A 14,222-nucleotide genomic window follows, 5' to 3' on the forward strand; every position below is an offset into this window, starting at 1 on the left:
AAGCCAGTGGTTTTGAACGGGGGGCGGGAGGTAAGGGTTTATCAGAATCCCATGGAGAACATTCTCTAGCTACAACTTCCATTTCCCTCATAAGCCTTTTCTAGGTTCATCTACCTCCGAGAACCCAGGTGATTCTTCTACTGAGGTGGTTGGTCTGTGACCACAAACTTTATTAAATTCTCGTTCTTGAAAATTCTGCCCTCCATGTTCCCAAAGCCTGCATCAATCTCTATAGTTGCCCCAGTACATGGCCACCAGCTAACTGCATTAGCTTTCAGACTCCTTTTCTTTTCTTTTTTTTTTAAGCTCTTTATCGAAGTATAATTGCTTTACACTGTTGTGCCAGTTTCTGCTGTACAACAAAGCGAATCAACTATATTTATACATATATCCCCACATCCCCTCCCTCCCAGGACTCCCTCCCACCTGCCCTCTCCCACCCTTCTAGGTCATCACCAATCATCGAGTTGATTTCCCTGTGTTATGCAGCAGCTTCCCACTAGCTATTTTACATTTGGTAGTGTATATCAGCCTCCTTTTCTATGCACTTTGCAATAACATGGGACTCAGTGAGCCTTGGGTAGCATAGGTGATCTATAATGTTACTTTTCTTCCTCTTTTTTGTTTTTTCTCTTTGTGGGGAAAAGAGTGTCAATGTAACACTGGGGAGAATTCAATAGATGTGAGCCTTGGATAGCATAGGTGATCTATAATGTTACTTTTCTTCTTCCTTTTTTTTTTTTCTCTTTATGGGGAAAAGAGTGTCAATGTAACACTGGGGAGAATTCAATAGATAACTTATGCTTTCACTATAGGAAAGAACTAAAATGGATTTATCACCCATGAATGCAGATTTTTAACATTATTAAGAGAATTATAGCTTACCAAGTATAGTTCAATCCATTTCTATTATGAACACAAACTTGACTGCTTCGGGAATAATTTCCTAACCAGCTTCCAAGTGCTACTTCACCTAATGCACTGCCAAGCTTCTTTAGAATTCTAAGGCCTAAGGAGAATTCCCTGGCCTCTTCTGTGAATCTTGTAAATTCAGGAAACCACTAGCACATTCTGACCATGCTACGTTCTAGTCTCTGAAGAAAGAAGTCTTGAGTAGATGAGAGTTGAAGGGACCACCTGAACTCATTTAGAGAGCAAAGACAAACTGGAATCTCTGCTGGGTAAATCTGATGTCAACTGAGACAGAGGGTCTGGTTGTAAACACTGACTCATCTCATTCCCTGTTTACAGGGCATGTTGTCCCCGCAGCGTGATGGCTTTGTCTGAACAGAAGCCACGTTCTTCTGGATCTTACATACACACATTATAGCCCTTTATCTCCTTTCATTGTTGGTGGCCTCCCATAAGAAGAAGGCTGCAGATGGATGGCAGGACGTGTTCCCTGATTGGACTCACCCACTCGGAACTCAAGGACATCAAATTGACAGTCTTGGTGACTTTCCAGGTAAAAATCCTCAAAATGAATGTAAATGGAGGAGTTTCCCTGGTTTGGATTGCTGAGAGTCCATTCGCAGTTGAGGTTTCTTGAGTAATTACTCACTCCATCATAGCCAGGAGAAGTAAAGTTTCCTGCAGGGGAATTTGTAAGGAACCCGCCGCACGCTAAGAAAACAGAAGGCAAGAGAGAACGTAGTTGTCAGATTCATGTCATAGCAGAAGATACAAACAAGACAGAAAAAAATAACTACAACAACCACAGCAGCTTTTTTATTGCTTTGACTGGTTTCTCTAGATGAAGTCAGGGTTGTAGGTGGAGGACTGGCTCCTCATGTCGACTACAGAAGTTGTTTGTCTGGGTTTGGAAAGAAAGATGTACAAAAACAAGCAGCTTCTTTATTTCCCTGAAGGTGTAGATTAGGTGGGTGGGGTTTGGCTATGTGCCAATATCTCCCAATGTGAGCCTATTGTTCATTAATATTTAATTTAGAGCAATATCTAAATACAATGGTGGTCTCAACGGCTTCTGACTGGCAATCCTCCACTTGACCTGAGAATTTAATTGGATAAAACAGATAATAACATTGGCATTCCAATGAATTTGCTCCTTTTAACACAGAATGAATGCTCCTTCTATCAATGAAATAACTTAAACGTATTATTAAAAAACACTCAGTTCCACTCTTAGATAATAATACCAATCCAGACAGTAGGAGAATATTTAGAATAGAAAGGCCATATCTTGCTTAACGTTAAATGCTCTATATTGTATATGTGTGCTGGAAATCTGTATATGGATGGATGGATGACGAGGAAACAATACAATCTGTCTGTCTTCAATTGCATCAGCTACTCTCTGGGAGTAAGTGGCCTTCCAAGAGGAAGCTGTCCTCTCCCAGGACAGAGAACTGACCAAGAGCTGTGGAACTGGAAGCCAACCGTAATGGCGACATTGCATGGAATTGAGCTAGAAGCTCTTCTAACAGCATTTTTAAAATTTTCTCATTCACAACAGCAGTTTCTTTCCAAAACTAGAGGTTTTTGTCTTCTGTTTTGGGGGGTTTTTGGCTGGGTTTTCTATCTGGTTATGTTTGTCTTTTGTGGAAGATCTGAGGTGTAACGCTGATCTCTGAAGGGAACGTGGATGACTCCACTGCTGTTGGCAGCAGCTGTGGAGCACCTGCAGCGCAGATGATAACAGGTGTATTTGTAACATCCTCTATTACCTGCATCTTCACTGGATGTGTAGGAGGCAGAGAAGCCTCCATATGGCCTGGACCCATCAGTGACATATACAACCATCATTGTATTGCCAGAAGATTTGATCTCATTGCTGACATTCAGGCTACTACACAGTTTCTCTAGCTGGGGTGAGTTACTTCTGATGCCATTAAAAACCTGTTGGAAAAAAATAGTTTAACCTTTAGACACAGTCCATCTGACTGAGTATTTCCTAGGAGGTTATGTTCCTAGCCCAGACACACTTCCTCCTGAGGAACCTCTGTGCTAAAATGAATTACTTAACAATGTGGGCACTTAGCCCAGTGCCACAAGCCACCACGCTATCCAGAGCACATTCTGTGGCCTCAGGGTCACTGTACGAAAATGGAGTATTGCAGTCATGCCCTCCTGCCATGTGGTGACAAGTAAGAAACTGTTGTGCTCTTTGCAACTGGAAACTGTGCTCACAATTGTAAAGCAGCTATCCCAACATGCTCACATCTTAGTTCACAGAGTTCCCTGGAGCACAGTTTTTCTTAACAATGCATCAGGACCTTTGATATTTGGAAAGAGGGCTTAAACATTAGTCTCTGATGATCTGAAGTATAGAAGAGCTCATATATTTTTAAATGCCTTTTTTATTGGAATATAATTGCTTTACAATGTTGCGTGAGTTTCTGCTGCACAGCAAAGTGAATCATCTGTATGTATACATATATCCCCTCCTTCTTGGACCTCCCTCCCATGCAAGTAATTTTAAAACTCAATCTCAATCTCAATATAATAGTTCTTTCTTAATTACTTATGCATTCAAAGCTTCAATTTTCTTACCAGTTTGAATTTTTAAAAATAGAGTATTGTGGACTCCAAAATCCTAAACAACAACTCCAGTTATACACATAGTTATGGTAATTGGCAAAATATTATTCCACTTCTTTACCAAACCAAGAGAATATTTTAGCACAGCTCCAGAAAGATCCATGAGTAACTAGACAGTAACTGATTGAGTGAGTGACAGTCCTGTTTTTAAAAAGGATTTGAATGGCTTACAATTAGAGATGATGAGGCAGAATATGACACTAAGAGAAGGATAATGGATTCCATTACAAAAGCGGTACACTTTTTTTGTTTACTATAATTGATCATTAAATTCAGCTCTTCGAGGGCTTCTGGTTTAAAGTGTCTGGCTCGTAGGACCAGACACAGCGCTTCCTATCGTTTACTGAGCACAAGCAAAATGCCAGACTCTGCTAATAACCCCCTTGGATTACCTTATCCAATTAGCAAAACAACCTCTCAGACATGTAGTATTAATGTGGTTTTCCACATTAAGACTCTAGAATTCAGAACGATTATGCAAATTGCCAAAGTTCAGAGAGCTGGTAATAATCAAATCGCGACTCAAATTATGCCTCCGATTTCAAACCAGGAAGTAAAGGATAATGAAACAGACAGTGACAAGTATTTCAATAATTCTAAAAATAGGAATGGGCAACACATTGCCAGAATCGAAACAGATTACTTACAACTAAAAGGCTAATGGCATATGTGCAAAACCATGACCGATGGCCTTTATCCCTTCCCCAATGTCTGCCCCGAGCTTAGAATCACCATGACGAAAAACTGTGACGCGTCCATTTATCACGTGAACTCCTGCTTTTAGAAGCAACAAGGGTGCTGTCTCCACGTTCTTCCTCTACTCCTGTTTGTACTCAGAAACCATAACTCTCTGAAAACAGCGGGGTAAGAAGTAGGTATATGAGATTCAGGACAAGCTCTAAAACGTGCTAAAAGCAGGAGTAAAAGCAAGCACACGTCTCATCGTAGTGCACACGGGATGGCGTGGCTTTTCCTCTTCATCTGGGCACAGGGTGAGATAGGCAGCTGGGTTTGGGGGAACTGGATGCTCAACTCGCTGGATGAGGTATTCGTCTAGAAGCGGTGCACTCAAAGCTGCCCTCAGGCAACCTGCAGATCTTAGGAGGAGTCCCTCCCTTCTTCTTTCCCTCCCTCCCTCCCTTCCTTTGTTCTTTTCTTCCTTCCTTCCTTTCATCTTCCCTCCCTCCCTCTCTCCCTCCTTTCCTTGCTTCCTTTCAGCCAAGTTCTCAAGCAAATAAAGGGTAAGCAAAGGACAAGCTACATCCCCTTCTTTGGAGCAAAATGAAGAGGAAAAAAGCAAGCATGGAACCCATAAAAATATATTTCAGAGAAAAAACTGTGGACATTGTATTAAAGATTCAGAAATTTATTCTGAAAGTGATTATTTGATGTTTGAACCTCCCCGGGAGGACTGACCTGTAATATGACATTTGTGGTTTCCCCCAATTCAATGGTCAAGTCCCCACCTTGGTCACCTGCCTTGAAGCCCACAGGTTGACAGTCCCAGTCATGCTTCCCATCGCTTTTTAGTACTTCATTCTCAAACAGGAATGAACAGTCAAGGGTCATTGGACATTTAAGGAAACATCCAACGTAAAAGGCAGAGACCAATATACTAGGAAATGGGAACTTGAAGGAAATTGACCCCCAAAGAAGCAACACAAAGCTTCAAAATTATGATTAATATATTCATATATGTATGTGAATATATTGAAAATACATGATTTTTTTTTTTTTTTGGCTGGGCCTCACAGCTTGCGGGATCTTAGTTCCCCAACCAGGGATCAAATCTGTGTCCCCTGCAGTGGAAGTGTAGAGTCCTAACCAGTGGACTGCCAGGGAATTCCCAGAATATATATGATTTTTTAATATACATAAAAGATATTCCAAGAATGAGGATAAAATAAGGATAATTATTAGTATACATGTCCTCAAAATCTTTATCACCCATGCCCACATCCTTCGGGAGCCACAGAGCACATGCTTCACCCAAAAGAGGAAATTAACCAAGAACGGGAAATGTTCATATCATAAAGCCAGGTATTCAGCCCAGGAGAGGAATGAAGGGACTTGCAAATCTGATGATGCAGGGAAATCTGGACATAGCAGCAGGAATCACACCTGCAGCTGATGGGCAAAAGCTCAAGGAAGATATTGATAAGGAAAATGGATGGAACCGATAGATGTGTTTTATTGTATAAGGTAAGGACGTACACTTGGAGTGGAAAGTGTGTGGAAGAATTAGTGATAGATACACGGAAAGCCAAGGGAAACCATGAAAGTGTAAAAAGAACATAGTTATTATTATTTGGAAAATCAAAAGCAAATATACACTACTTAGTTTAAGTGGGAGTGATGTTCTCATAATCATATTAATGTAAACCTTGAATAACAATTTAAACAAAATCTGTGATAGGAGTATTTGGGGAGGTCATTGAGGGTATAAGTGGACTGTGCGTACGCCCACGTGCATTTGTGATGATGGTGGGGTGGTTTTTGAAGACAGCTAAATCCTGATCTTTCACAGTTGGATGTGGATAGATAATGTCTAGGACAGAAAAAATAAAGAAGTAGCAGCATAGGAATATTATTTTGAAATAATGACGTAAATACGAAAAGAAGTAACAGAAGGAGTTGAAAAGTGGGTGTCTTTGACATCCTCTGGGCTGGCCAAAAATTTCGCTTGGTTTTAAGTAAAAATAAAAGACTCATTTTTCATTCTCACTAAGAACTTCACTGAACAACGTATTCATGAACTGAATGAATTTTGGGCCAATCCAATATGATTCAGAGATGGGGAAAGGAGAAGACATGATTCAGAATTTGTGGTTGATGGTGTAAATTTGATTTTATTGTTTGAGTTCCGGAAGTATGACTTTTCCTGTAGGGCATGTGAATATTCTGCTGGTAGGATTCCTAATGATTATATTTCAATATGATCTCAAAGGAAGAAAAAAAAAACCGTTAGCATATACATCAAAATTTTAGTAATGGCTATGTAGAACTCCAAATATTTTTATATTTTTTATTTTCTCAACTCTCCAAATACCATTCAATAACATCCACTGTGTTTATAATGAAAAAAATTGTTGAAAATTAGTATACAAATAAATTTCTGTCACCTAATTACAGCTACATAATATTACTCATTGGCAAGAAAAGATAAGAAAATGCTTCAAAATATGATACAGTGCTTAATTTTTTTTTCTACTTTATTCCTGTCTCTCTGTGTTATTCATTCAACAGTAGGAAAAAATGTTCCTTTAAAATAAGCAAGCTTAGATCCCAAATTTCCTGGCTTCCAAATAAAAGAAAACACAGTGGGCTCTGTAATTGTCAATATCTCATAAAAGACAATATTTCAGTCCTTCAGATATTAGAGCGAGGAAGCAAAATTTGAAGCTTGAATATGCTCATTTTAGGGCAATTCAAAGAGAGAGTAACATACAGAGATGTTTCCTATGTTTGAAATTCACTATCCAGCAGGAGACAATGAAACTGAAAACAAAAGCGGTTTGTTTTTGAAAGGGGTGACCATAGTCTTTCAACTATTGATTCATTCAACACTCACTGTGTCTGTCACGTGCCAGGCACTGGGGGTTAGCAGCAGTGAAGCTCAGTGTGTGTCCCTGTAGGCGGAGCTTACATTCTAGTGGGGGGGGCAGACCGTACACAGACAGACAGATAAATACGTGGACCATCAGCTGGTGTGAAGTGCTGTGAAACCAGTAACACAGGGAAAGGGCCACAGCAGGGCAGGGTGGGGTCTATTTAATATAGGCACTTAGGAAAGGCTTCTCGGATCAAGCCATTTGAGCAGAGCGCTACATGGACTGAGGGAGTGAACCAGGCACCCACCCGGGGAGGAGCATTCCAGACAAAGGCAACAGGACTCGGGAAGTGGGTTGTAGGCGAATCTCAGCACAGTCAAGGGACAGAAAGGAGACCCGTGGGGCCGGATGCTCGTGAGCAAAAGAGGAGGGGAGTTTGAGGTAAGACACACGGGTACAAGGAGGAAGGGGCAGAAGAGAATGCAAGGCCAGCTGGGCCACTGTGAAGATTTGGGATTTCCCTCCGAGTGAGATGAGAGGCCATTAGAGCATTTTCAAGGAAAGCAGCATGGTCTGATGTAGGTTTAAACCCACCACACTGGCTGCTATGCTGAGATGCAGAGACACAAGGGTGGAAGTAGAGGCCAGATGGAGGTTCTTAAAATAAATGTGAGTGAGTGGTGATGGTGGTGGCAGTGGAAGTAGTGAGAAGTAGTTAGATTCTGGATCACTTGTGAAGATGCGGCCCAGCGGACCCGCTGAGGGATGTGGTATACGGTATGAGAGAAAGGACTCCAAAACAGACATCAAGGCTTTGGATATGAGCAACCAGACGTTTGGAACAGTTATTTACTGAAATAACAAAGACTAGAGAAAGGGCAAGTTGGGTAGAGAAATATACTACTATTCATCTATGGTTAATACAGTGTATATGCATATATCTGTCATTCCACAGAAATCCTCAGGGATTTCATTTACTGTCTTTTGCTAAGGGAAGCTGAGACATGCTGAGGGTATAACCTCAAAGCATGAGCTTGGCAACCCAGAGGATAGGCAGCCACGGTGTTCCAGAGGAGTCACTGGGTACGTCCAGCAGAAAACAGTAATTACGCAGGACCGCACAGCTCCTTGTTCTGGGACTCTGGCCCCAGTCAGCTGTGTGCTACCAGAGGCTTAACTTTTCTCTGTGTACCCCAGTTCTCCATGTGTAATCATCATTTGCTTTAAAATGTATTCTATGTTAAGACCCTGATATAGGTTGAGAACACTAATAGTCTCTTAAAACAGCTTTTATAAATATTATGGCAAGCATTTATTGTGACTTTGTTCTATCCAAAACACTTAGAATGGGTGTGAGACGCAGTTGCACAGAGGGGAATACTCCTGACCTAGCTTTCTGACTGTGATTTATGGGTCAGTAAACTCCTTAGACAATGGGCTGTAACATCTCTGACGGCGGGGGACACTTACTGTCACGTGCTCGCTGCCGCAGAATGGACGGGCCTCCAGCCTCAGGTTGTCAAAAGTGAGGGTGACCTGCCTTCCTTCCTGCACAGTGATTCTCCACTCACACCTCCAGCCATGAGGGTTTGGGTTCAGGTAGTTGGGAGAAGTGAATGTTCCAGCAGGGCCCTGGAGATCCCCGCCACACACTGAAGGGGAATAAAAGAAAAGAAAAACAAAAAACATCTTCTGATCTAATCCTACAAGGAATGTTCTCAAAAGTGAAGCGTTTTTTTCGCCCCACTAGACGAAATCATTCCTCTTATTTATCACTGCATGTACGCAGAGACTAGCTCTGATATGTAATATTTAATCTCTACTTCCACGATGATAGTTGAGTGGCAGCCTTTTGACATCACGGTCCAAGAAACAGGAGAGACCAGTAGGTGCAGTGATCATGAGAGTCTGGAAAATTGGAAGGCTAAAGTAAGCATCCAAGGTTTTCAAGACAAGATCTTTATTTCCGCTGAGCTTGTCAGGGAATTTGGAATGCAGATTCTGAGGGACAGGAGCCCGAACAGGACTGGCTTTCTTAGGATGAGGAATGCGGTGCGGCTCTCACCTCCTCCCACCCTGCACAGCAGTAGCTCCTTTGCTTTGCAGCATTGATTGCAGTTGTGATTTTTCGTTTATTGGTGTGACTGTAATTAATGTCTGACTCTCCAGTAAACTACTAAGGTTCAAGAAGACAAGGGTCATGATGTCTTTGTTTAGTTATTGTAATACCAGTGCCTAAGCGGAGTGTCTATCCATATAGCTGCTCAATGATATATTAATATATATTATAATATATTAACATATTATTTTATATAATTATATATACATATGTTTTTTTTTTAATGAGTCAACTAACTACTCACCTTCCACGCTGGAGTCAAACCGTAGTCTGAATCCCGAGGCAGTGAGAGAGCCGTCTGTGACAAACCTGACCAAAGCGACATTGCCAGAAGTGTCTATGCTGTCAGGAATGGTGTTTCCACAGTATCTGCCCAAAAGATTACCTGTGAGAGTCAAAGAATTAAGTATGTATATGTCCACGTGATTGATTTCATTTAACCTCTACCTGAGATATTCTGTACATACGAAGGAAAAAACAATAATAGATAAGACCCTGCCCAGGAGGAAACGGTAACCTCTGGCAAGAGAAGCAGGTCAAACATGAATAAAATCAATATATTCAAGTATATGAAGAAATGTAACAAAAACAGCAAGCAACCAGAGCCCAGGGCATCAGCTCAATGAGGAAGGCTTGCTCACTAGGTCAGTGAAACAATCCAAGGAGACAGAGTGACAAGCGTCCGTCTCATAGTATTTCCAGGGTATGTCACCCTCTGCTTTCCTTACCTTACAGGATGCCCCTCAAGTACCTGGGTGTGGCCCTGGAGGGTCTCCCTGGAAGAGGATGCCTTCCGCATGCAGTGCTCTCTCAGTGTGGTCCCAGGAGAAGCTATATAATGACACCTGGCTTTGGGCACCACTGTTCCATGGGTAAGAATCGAGGGAGAAAAGCAGGCACTGTCCAGAGCCCACTGATCTGCCCTTCTCCACAAAAAAAAGACTGTCCTGCCTTTCTTGGAAGTGAGGAAATTTCAGAGACTGGATGAGTGACCTGTGAAAATAGACACCCCACCTCCCCGCCAAAAGACAGCAGACATATTTCACTGACCAGACGTGTGGTTTTCCCAGATCTCCACAAAGTCTCGTTCACAGCCAGATGAATCCTGAAGGTTAAAGTCTTCAAAGTGGATGATGAGATAATGTCCCGAGGGTCCCTGGAGATGCCACTCACAGAACAAGTTGTCTGTGTACGGAAGTGTTGGGTACCCATTGCTTTCAATGACTCCACTTTGCCCTGTCACTCTTCCCCCACACTGGGCTGCAGAAAAAGAGCACTATTCTGTGACAGGTTTTCTTTTTCTAATTTAACCAACACATTTAAAAGATTTTAGGTGAATATGAACTGAAGTTTTAAAAATATTGAGAAGGTTTAGTCTGTGCTTCTCCTATTACATGAAATCTGCTCTTGATGTACAGAGAAATGATACCACAAGTCCAATGTAATAATGGGAAAGGGAAGACAGAAAGACTGTGGAATGGCATATTCTGTAATGTCTCGTGAATTCTCTTGGGACACTATGTAAAAGCTATTAGCTGCAAGTAGGTTTCATTCCAGAACTAACCGATAGATTGATAGGGCTGCCTAGTACCCTGTGTTAGTGATTCTGTAGACTGAGTCCAAGCTCCGCTTAAAACAAGGCTGTGGTTGATTAGTCATGCCTGCCATTTCTAGTTTATCAAATAAACGTGTTACTGCAGTAATGGGTATCTCAGGGCCTTGAAAATTACTATCCAATTATTTCTTATCAGCTGGATGTGAGAGATTGAATTACATACAATTTGCCTCAGGCTAAACAACCTATGGTGTAGGTTAAATCTTGTTACAACTAGGCTTTTCAAGTTTTGGCTGTATAAAATATGTTTGGTTAGTGTTCAGACCCACCAGATACGAAATTCTATATAATTGTGATCATAATGTAGTGAATCTTCAGCATATATGTTTATTACTCATTTTTAAAGTAAGGGAATCAAAACACTCAGTGAATGACTTGGCGCTAGAGATTTAGGGGAAAAAACATCTCGATTATCTATTCACATTAAGGAGATCAAAGTTACTGTTCTAAAAATAGTTATTTGATTACTATTGAAAGTAATTATTATACATATTTCATGACAAGAGGAAGAAATAAAAATTTAACTGGATATGTTTTTCACTAACAAGTTAGAGAAAAATACGAAGTATTCAAGTTTGCTAAAAAGAGTGTTTTAAGATGGAAATTAAAGGAAAAATTAAAATTGATAAATGACTGTTTTTAAACATTCACATTCCTTACCTATTTCTATCATTAAAATAACTAAACAGTTATTTTAGGCAGAGAGAAAGGCTTCTTTAAAACTGGTATGATCATTTAAAAAGTTTAAATGCAATTATTCTGTCACTACTTTCTTAATGAATGTAAAAACATTGTTACCTATAGAATACTTGGCCTTGAATCCTACATGAGTGGGGCTGTTGTCAGACCGGAATCTCAAATACATCACCTCTCCCGAGGACAACTGACTGGCGGGCAGAGATGTTCCACAAAACTTGGAAAGTACTGGCCCATTTGAATCAGCACCGTCTCGCAACTCAAGGTAATCGGATGTACAGCTAAAGTGGAAAGAAAATTCTGTTTAATTGGCAAAGTCAATGGCTTTGACATATTTTGATAATAAAGACGTCACTTCCTCCAAGGGCATTATTAAATCATCATTCCTGTAGCACTATGTACACAACATAATGTAGACACTGTGACAGAGTCAGCGTGAGTGATGTGTCATTTCAAAATGCTGTATGTTTTCCCGAACGTTAATAGACTCCAGTTTGCAGCTCAGAAAGACAGGTTTTACATGTACCACACTGAAGAATATTTACTCGCCTTCCATATTCTTTTAGTCTTAGAAAGGTAAAACTCATTCTCAAATCAACCCCTAGGAATTTCAAAACCCAAGTGTTTTGTTTCATATGACGTTACGACACATTTCCCATGACGTGAAATGTGAAAGGTGAACTCTCCCTTGATAGCTCTGTAACCTGGGCTAATGGAGAATCTTAGCTGGAATTTTCTGTGTCCACACAAGAGGAGGACAAGTATTTACCCAATATTTCTTGAGAAAGTTAACCAGCTAATTAATGCTCAGTGAGGGGACAGTGGCACTGTATCAGGAGTCCAGAACTTGTAAGCAAAAGCTCTCATACCTAAGCTTTGCACCCCACATGTATTCATGCAGAAGTATACACACTTGTTTGTGAAACAAAGAGAAAAATACAGATTTTTTTCAGTCTATGTAGTTATTCCATTTGTGTTCAACACAGTGAGACAAATTCTCTGGTTTGTAATCTTTAAAGATTCTTATTAAACAGAGATTGGGAAATTGTACTGTCCTTGCTTTAGTCCTGTTTCTGACACTGGTGACCTCTGGTGTCACCAATTTCCATTTGTTAAGCAGATATTTTATCATTTATGACAATGAGCATGAGGCTGGCTGTATAAATACTCTTCTACCAGAGACGCTCTATTTTTCCTGCGGGAGGAAGAACGGATAACATAAATCTCAGACAGCCGTCCCCCGTGTCTCTGGAGGATGTGCACAGGGTCAGGAGGGACAGTGTCTGTTTACCTCATCTGCTCGGCTGACGGGACAGTGGCCAGCAGCAAGGTTTTCAGGCTCCAGGTGTTAAGCGTTTCCCTTCCCCGTCCCTAGATTTCCTTTGCAGGATATGTTGTTGAGCCCAGAAGCAGGAAACTGTTCTGAGACATGACAGCTAAAAAAATACTAACTCTGGGTAGGAGGAAAATTAAACGGAGGTGACCTACTTGGGTGTTACTTCGATATTGAATTGACCTTCAAACTGCAGCCTTATGAGCTTCCCGGGAGGAGCAGCTATAAGCCAAATGCAGTCAGCATGCTGCGGATAACTGTCGGGGTGGTTGGGGGAGGTTACGTATCCAGCAGAGTCCACATCATGGATGTAAATGTTGCCCCCACAGGCTGTCGGGAAACACAGTTAAGTCAGCCCACAGTCTGGAGAAAAAGGACACAGGCAACTGCCACCTTCATTTTTAAAAGTCTCTTTATCTGTATTTCCAATCTCAATTTCCTTTCATCTGGAATTATCCTCCTTTTCTTTTTAAGCAAATACATTCTGAATTTGCTATCAAGGGAGCTACCACATGTGTTACTTTTTAATTCACGAAACCATATATTCTCAGCAGAAATTTCACTCCTTCTTACAGCCAACCAAATGATTACGGCACGGTGCGTGCAGTAGCACATCATGGAAGCATAACTATATACCCACCACTTTGATAAGCATGTAAAAGCACAAGCACTTCGAACTGCTCCCTGACTGTTCATGTCGATAGACTGATGTTTAAAAGACTAAGCAGAGCAAGAATAAAGATGCAGATGTAGAGAATAGACTTGAGGACACAGGGTTGGGGGGTGGGGTGAAGGGGAAGCTGGAATGAAGTGAGAGAGTAGCATTGACATATATATACTACCAAATGTAAAATAGATAGCTAGTGGGAAGCTGCTGCATAACACAGGGAGATCAACTCGATGATGGGTGATGACTTAGAGGGCTGGGATAGGGAGGGTGGGAGGGAGTCGCAGGAGGGAGGAGATATGGGGATATATGTATAAATACAGCTGATTCACTTTGGTGTACAGCAAAAACTGGCACAACAGTGTAAAGCAATTATATTCCAATAAAGAGCTAAAAAAAAAAAAAGACTAAGCAGATATACATTTGCACAACTCTGTGGGCATTCACTCCTTACGTTTCTTAGGGATTTAGGTGCATTTGAAGAGTGAGAGATGAATGGCATGAGAGATTTTTATGAACCAGTGGTTTTGAGAAGATAAATGAGATTTTAACACTTTTTTATAAAGACCAAAGTGTTACATAAAAATACTTTCCTTTTATCTATAAACGTTTTTTTTTCTTTCTTTTCTCTCTCTTTTTTTTTTGGCAACCTCAGCAAACAAACCAAGCAAGAACATCTGGGT

The 14,222-nt window shown here is 41.0% G+C and overlaps 1 protein-coding gene across 1 annotated transcript in view; it reads right to left on the bottom strand.

The window, feature by feature from the left end:
* CUBN (cubilin) overlaps positions 1 to 14,222 on the bottom strand; it is a 275,207-nt gene that overhangs the window by 74,038 nt on the left and 186,947 nt on the right. Inside the window, exons 44-50 of the mRNA XM_057731754.1 lie at positions 13,028 to 13,202; positions 11,642 to 11,820; positions 10,279 to 10,488; positions 9,473 to 9,613; positions 8,580 to 8,761; positions 2,685 to 2,856; positions 1,417 to 1,623 (exon numbers count right to left, since the gene is read on the bottom strand). Of these exons, the coding sequence (XP_057587737.1) occupies positions 1,417 to 1,623; positions 2,685 to 2,856; positions 8,580 to 8,761; positions 9,473 to 9,613; positions 10,279 to 10,488; positions 11,642 to 11,820; positions 13,028 to 13,202 (1,266 nt within the window). The remainder of the gene's footprint in view (positions 1 to 1,416; positions 1,624 to 2,684; positions 2,857 to 8,579; positions 8,762 to 9,472; positions 9,614 to 10,278; positions 10,489 to 11,641; positions 11,821 to 13,027; positions 13,203 to 14,222) is intronic.

This window comes from Hippopotamus amphibius, chromosome 4, assembly GCF_030028045.1.
Source record: "Hippopotamus amphibius kiboko isolate mHipAmp2 chromosome 4, mHipAmp2.hap2, whole genome shotgun sequence".
Taxonomy (NCBI): Eukaryota; Metazoa; Chordata; class Mammalia; order Artiodactyla; family Hippopotamidae; genus Hippopotamus; species Hippopotamus amphibius.